The sequence below is a fragment of the Ictalurus punctatus genome, chromosome 1 (assembly GCF_001660625.3).
Source record: "Ictalurus punctatus breed USDA103 chromosome 1, Coco_2.0, whole genome shotgun sequence".
Classification (NCBI taxonomy): Eukaryota; Metazoa; Chordata; class Actinopteri; order Siluriformes; family Ictaluridae; genus Ictalurus; species Ictalurus punctatus.
Window position 1 is genome coordinate 18,556,568 of NC_030416.2, and position 7,195 is coordinate 18,563,762.

At 35.3% G+C, this 7,195-nt stretch overlaps 1 protein-coding gene across 1 annotated transcript in view; it reads left to right on the plus strand.

The window, feature by feature from the left end:
- LOC108268943 (lipid scramblase CLPTM1L) overlaps positions 1-7,088 on the plus strand; it is a 10,392-nt gene extending 3,304 nt beyond the window's left edge. The window contains exons 8-19 of the mRNA XM_053682298.1: positions 97-181; positions 350-453; positions 526-570; positions 699-749; positions 840-922; positions 1,013-1,050; positions 1,143-1,198; positions 1,288-1,332; positions 1,425-1,540; positions 2,899-4,368; positions 4,813-4,929; positions 6,367-7,088. Coding sequence (XP_053538273.1) covers positions 97-181; positions 350-453; positions 526-570; positions 699-749; positions 840-922; positions 1,013-1,050; positions 1,143-1,198; positions 1,288-1,332; positions 1,425-1,540; positions 2,899-2,980 — 705 coding nt within the window. The 3' untranslated portion in view covers positions 2,981-4,368; positions 4,813-4,929; positions 6,367-7,088. The remainder of the gene's footprint in view (positions 1-96; positions 182-349; positions 454-525; positions 571-698; positions 750-839; positions 923-1,012; positions 1,051-1,142; positions 1,199-1,287; positions 1,333-1,424; positions 1,541-2,898; positions 4,369-4,812; positions 4,930-6,366) is intronic.
- Positions 7,089-7,195: the final 107 nt, after the last annotated feature.

Below are 7,195 nucleotides of genomic sequence, written 5' to 3' on the forward strand. Positions count from 1 at the left end.
TTATTTGTGTTTTATGACATGAATACAGCATCACTTATCATATTTATTTCAAATAGTTAGCACTTATGTAATCTAATGTGTTTTAATGTTTTGTAGCTCTCGTTTGAAGTATTTGCTATGAAAAATGATGTGAGCTTTTGGAGAGGGAAAAAGAGTTTAGCAGGCATCTCTAGGCGATCAGGTGAGATCTGCATTGAATAAATACACTTGTCTTCAGGATAAATACACAAGAGGATTTAGAAAATAAAAGTAGATGTCGGTCTGAATGACTTACATTTAGTCTTTAAGTAGCTGCCCATGTGCTAAACATCAAAATGCTGAATTGTTTAATGTGTTTCTTTCCTTAAAGTGTTCTGGAGGTGTTTCAGCACTGTTGTGATATTCCTCCATCAGCTAGAAGAGCAAGCCAGCTGGCTCACCCTTATCCCTATGGGTTTTTTAGCATTAATTGAGGTACTAAAACAATATTTGTCTGTTATATGTTAATATTTTTTTATTCCAAACTGTTCTTTCTCATGTTTTTAGCTATGGAAAGTCAGCAGAGTCTTTGCAATTTGGCCCAGTTTTAAAGTAAGTTCTTTTATAATTGTATATCTTCTGGATTGAATTGCTAACAGCCTGAATTTACCTGTATGCTGTGTAGACATAGTGGAGTTTCTCTTGCAGCTTGGTGATCATTATAGTGTTGTCCTCTTTAGGATGATAGAGCAGACGACATGGAGCGAGCAACAGAAGAACATGATTCCAGGGTACTGAAATTATTTGGCACTGAACAACTGTGACAAAAACAAACCCTATAAAAGATGCCCTTAAATTAACATGGCTATTTTCTTCCCCAGGCAATGAAATTCTTGTCATATTTAATGCATCCTCTATGCATCAGTGGGGCTGTGTACTCTTTCATATATCTCAGAAATAAAAGGTATAAACAAATCCATGGTTGATGTTTTGTATCAATTCTATATTTCCTTGTTTGCACATTTCAGTAACCTTTTTAAAATATTTATCCTAGTACTTGGTACTTTTGGATCATCAACAGTCTTGTCAGTGGTAAGTCCTTAATAATCCTAGTTATAAATTAATTCCTACTGAACACTTAAATGTCAAATAAATTAGTCATTTTTGTTTTTTTTCACATTTAGGGGTTTATGCAGTTGGATTTCTGTCTATGGTTCCTCAATTATTTGTCAATTACAAGGTTTGTCCTCAAATCAGTTAACATCCAACTTATGCAATATGCCTAAATATTTGCTGAATGTCGTCCATCTGTTTTGTGCTCCTTTACAGATTAAATCAGTTGCCCAGCTCCCAATGTCAGTGTTACTCTACAAAGTGAGTTCCTCCTTCATTTCAAAACCGAATCGGAATCTGAAATGCTTAGGTTTAATCATACTGCTGAAAATTATTATGTCTTATACTCCCAGGGTTTAAACACATTTATAAGCGATATATTTAGTGGAGTTATAACCACTCCTGGACCACATCCATTGGCTTGTTTTAGAGATGATGTGATCTTTCTCATCTACCTCTACCAGCGCAGGTACACTACCTATACATAACAAGGATATGTAAACACAACATGGAAAATTTACTGTAAAATGGAACAATTTGACTGTTGGACAATACTTATGACTTGATGAGTATTGGCTAAGATATTACAATTTCACAGTTTGTGTTTTGTATTGATATATTTTGTATAATATTTTATAATCATGTGTGTTGGTCTGGGAAAACCTATAGCATGTCACTGTGGATGGATTCTGTCAAACAGCCAAAAATCAGATTTTGACTAAAATGTTATATTTCTATAGTTTTTCTGCCTGCATAAAATACCTCTACTTAAAAATATACATATTTCATCAAAACAATTGGGGAATGTTTTATTTCCTTTTTTTGTTATTAAAAAAACAAAAACATTTTCTAGCAGTGCCCTGGTATTCCAGTCCGCTGGTGGAACGGAAACCCGCTTATCGTCAATCAGTATGCTCAAATGAATTATTTTATCACTGCAAGTCTGTTATAAGATTAGTCAGGACACTGTTGGGTTTCTGTGTGTAGAGTATCATGAGCATCTGTTCAGCTACTGGTGAGCAGGGTGATGGGAAAGGGTGGGTGTGACCCCCCTGCTGGGCAAACAATTCACACCTCTCCACAATAACAGTGGTACTGAGATAAAATGGACAGCACAACTAAAGCTTTTTTGATAGAAAAACACTAGTAGGCTAGGTAAAAAAGAAATACTTATCAAAGTAAACTGCAAATTCTTAAAGCCGTTAGTGTCTACTTTCATATGAGCCTTTAACCATTACTGTGCAGTGTGACAGCACAAATAATTCAATGCTGAAACTAGGTGGAAATTCTATTTGTTTGGCTTCTGGTAATCTTCCCTAGGCTCTTCCTACAAAGAACAGGTTGGGTAAAGAGCCACTTGAACAAACCTGGTGGTTAAAACAGTTGGTCTGCCAAAAGTTGTCTAAAACCTTGCTAGCTAAGTGTGATTTTCCTCAAACAGTGAATGTCAGGTTTTGATCAAGTTGTTGCATAACTATGTGCTATAGTGAAACAGATTTAAACCTAATTAGTTAATTCGTTAAATCACGTACCTGCTGTCAAAATGTCCATGCACTGCAGTCTGTATGGAATCTTTAAATGCCGTTTTGTTCCCCTTTTCACTTTTGGGGGTAAACAGATTTTAAAATGATACGATGCCTGATTGTGATAACATAAAAAAATTGACATATTTTGCTTGTAGATTTCAGGACTATATATAGTAGAAAATGGCTAAATCTTTTCCCAGGCCACCATGCATGTTTATAACTTTTGGATGGTGAGCGACTATCATATTCTACTTTGATGCTAAGTCATTGATCATTACTTATTATGTCGTATCCTCACCAGGATTTACCGTGTGAACAAATGTAGAGGTCGCGATTATGCATCACACAGGAAGAAACCTAAAGGGAAATCACACGAAGACTGATCAGGTGCATTAGAGGAATCATAGCAAGAGTTCAAGCTTCCTGCATGCTATACAAGAGGGCAGCAAGTGTAAATATGGAAGAAGACTGAAGCTTTTCTCCAAGGACAAAATACAATCACTTTCAGCATGAAGATGTTCTAAAGCGCAAATGTAATTTCAGTACCGCATGATAAGTCTTCTACTGAACAAGGCTGGAGTTTGTTATTTCATCTCTTTAAACAGTTTAATGATGATTAACTTGAGAGAGAATTGCAGAATAAGAATATCTGCCACTGTAAGGACCAGAATATGTTATGGCCTTATCTATGCTACGATGATCTGCACAATTAATGAACCATCAACAAACTCTAAGCAGGTATCCGTACCTATGGTCAGAACCACATGGCCATAAGAATACAGCTATAGCTCAGGAGTCTAGTATTTTTCCACAGCCTACATGTTAAGTATTATAAGGCTATTTTATTTGGTCTTTAATGTAGCATGGAGATTGTAGTGCTGAATGGACAAATGCTGCCTTTGTGTTGTTAAATGCTGTGATGTACACACTGCTACAGTGTGTAACTGGAGAGAGCTTTGTCACTGAGGTCAATGCCAATCTGTCATGTACAGAATAAATAGTGTTGTACCTTTACCCATAAAACACAAGGCATGCTTCAGTACTGTCTTTATTGAAAATGTTTTACATAAGAGTATGTAATCCAATTTATTCCAAAATGAAGTAAAAGCTGCAACATTTCTCAGAATTGAAAATATTATGTATATATAATTTTATTTATATAATAGTCATATTGTATTTCAACTTGGAGTTGTTTTCTTTTATGCTAATAACACTAGAAACACTCAAAACTAGACAAAATACATATGCAATGCATTGCACACACTTGGATTTGATGTGCTACACATTGCAGACCTGATCTTGGACCACATAAGCATAGATTAGCCAAATAGTGATGGATATCTGTAGTTGAACTCTTTTCCCTAGTTAGACTAGTTTGTGTTTGATGTCGAAGAGTCTGCCTGTGAGTAAATAGAAATGTTAATGTGTCTCTGGTGAATTTTCTTACTGAATGTGGTAGTCATAGACCAGGGATCTGAGCAGTCTGCACTGACGTCTGTATACACAATACCCTCTGTGTGCACTATAATAACCAGCTACAGTTGTTCTGTAAGAATGCTATTGTGTTGTTGTGCCAAAGGGTCAAAATCATGAGGGGGTCCTAGCTGGGATAGCTCATGCCATTCAGGAAAATGAGATAAAACATCTGTTGGGTGGGTCTCTGAAGGGAGAAAGTCCTTTACTGTCTGATAAGCAATCACATGCAGATGTTGGTCGAGAAGCATGGAGAACCTTTCTGGACTGCTGGTTTTCTTCCTAACTATACACTCAGGTACTGAATTTTCATTTACTGAAAAAGTACTTTGTTACATTCATCTTTGTTAATAACAAAGATTTTGTGAAAGTAATTCTAACTTTTGAATTTAGCCCCAGTAATAAATACAATGCTTTTTTTCTGATTTTTGAGAATGTATTTATTTGAAAGTCTAATCATTCAAGAAAAAAAGGTCAATTTATCCAGACATTGTCACAGAGAAAAGGCTATTCTGATGCTTGTGTGTCCACCTAATAACTTTACTATAGTCTGTATTAAATCTGCTAGGGGCACACGCTTGTTTTTCGGAAAACATTTCTAAAATGTGCAAAATGTTTGAAATTCTATATTATTAAGTTTATAAGTCTAAATGACATGTAAATCCCCCCCCCCACAAGTGAGCTTAAGGTGATACATGAAAAGATTCCTGTAATATTCTACCTATTTTCTTGTATATTACAGTATATTCTCTGAAGTGTTATGTGTGCAGTTCCACTCCATCTAATGAGTACTGCAACAGAAATGCAGAGGAGTGTCGGGCTCCTCTTGATACCTGCATGACCACTGTGGACATACTGGGTAAGAGTTTTCTAAAGTAACAGTAACTAGGAAATCATACACTGTGTCTAAATTACCAAAGAAACTACAATGCCATGAAAGTGTTCATCTCCTTCCCGATTTCTTTTATTTTAGATCTTCAAGCTGAGTAAACAAAAGTTTTTAAATGAACCATATATTTAAATAATCAAACACCAGCTACCCATGACTGAAAAAAGTAATTACCCCCTTACTTAGGCAATTGACCAATTAACCAAATTTAAATAAAAATTGGGTTCAGTTGGACTAGACACACCCAGGTTTGGTGACTATCTAAACCTAATCTAAACATTCCACAATTAAAGACACAGGGCAAAAGTGGTTTCCATGGGAGACAAATGTCATGTGACATGTCTCATCTGACATTTGTCAAAAACACCTTGCTGACCCCCCCAAAGGCTTCTGGGGATAATATTCTGTGGACTGATGAGTCGCAAGTGGAACTTTTTGGAAGACATTGGTTACATCTGGCATAAAGCCAACGCAACATTCCACAATTAAAACATTATACCAAAAGTCAAACATGGTGGTGGTAGTTTGGTGATGTGGGGATGAAAAACAAACAAAAAATTAAGGCTTTGGAGTTGCCTAGTCAAAGTCCTGACTTGAATTGCATTGAGATGCTGTGACTGGACCTTAAACATGGAGTTGATGTACAAAAGCCTCTAATGTGGTGGAATTAAAGCAATTCTGTCAAAACTCCTCTACAATTATCAGAAGTTGTAGTTGTTCCTGTTAAAGATGGCACAACCAGTTAGGTTTAGGGGGCAATTACTTTTACCACCTTTTCCCTTCAATCAGAGAAATCATTTAAAAACTGTTATATATATATATATATATATATATATATATATATATATATATATATATATATATATATATATATAATAAATTTTCCTGTATATTTTGTTCTCCTTATCTTACATTTTGTATGAGGATCTGAAACCATTTATACAGGTACATCTCAAAATTTGAATATCGTGGGAAAGTCCCCCCCCAATAATTTAATTAAAAAAGTGAAACTCTTATTCTATGTTCATTACACAAAGTGAAATATTTCAAGCCTTTTTTTCGTTTTAATCTTGATTATGGCTTACAGCTCATGGAAGTCCAGTATCTCAAAAAAAAAATAAAGTTCCACTTTTTGAATTAAATTAGCAAAAAAAAAGTAACTTTTCCAGGATATTAATTTTTTGAGATGCACCTATAGTGTGACAACTATGCAATAATAAAGGAAATCAAGAAAGGGCCAATACTTTTTCATGGCACTGTACACGACTTTGTACAATAATTGCAGATTTACTGCAGCTGATAACGGTCTTCAAATCAAGAAGTACAAGTTACTGAAGTATAAAGATACAAAAGCACAAATTAGCCACCAGTGAAAATCATGGCTAATTTAATTTTGTCTCTGTGTAGGTGAAGTGAAAGTGATCGTGAAGCAGTGTTCCAGTTTGAGAACATGCGCAGGGGCTGCAGGGACAGCTTCACTTGATGCAAGCGGAAATGGAAATGAAGTTGCGTGCTGTAGCAGTCACCTGTGCAACTTCAACACTGCAACAACCATTCAGCTGTGCACATGGCTACTGAGTCTACCCTTGTGTCTACTCACCCTACTCATTAAACAAGAGGTTTAAAGATACACAAATGCAGCTCTATTCAGTTTACACTTTTATCTGACTAGAGAACTTGGTGCAAGTGCTCAATATTAAAAGGCCAGTTAATTTTGTCAGAGCACTGAAGTTTAAGAACCTTGCTTTATGTTTGGTAATGGAGACCTGTAATAACATTAACATGATCTTTTGTGGATGTTAATGAATGTTGTTCGCACTCTCTGCCATGCTTTACCTACCAACCAAGCAAATTAATTCATTAGTTAAAATATATGCACAGGGAAGACATAATTGCACTAAGACAAGTTTTTCATTCTTAAGCTGTATTTCTGTTAATGACAGTTCACTTATTAAGTAGTTATAGCACTATTGTGCCATCACATGTTTAAACATTAAGTTACCACTTGCAGATGAATAACTTGGTGTGATATGTTAATGTAACAGTTAGTTCTGTTTAAATCCTGAAGAATGTCTATTGGCAAATAGTGTTCAAGTATTCCAAATAAAATATAACTACATGTAACTACACTCACATGTACTCTTAATCAGGACGAGATTATATCTTGTAAATAACCATTTGAATGGGCTGTTAAATAGGATAACTGTCCAGTTCATAATGTGTAAATCTCAGAAGT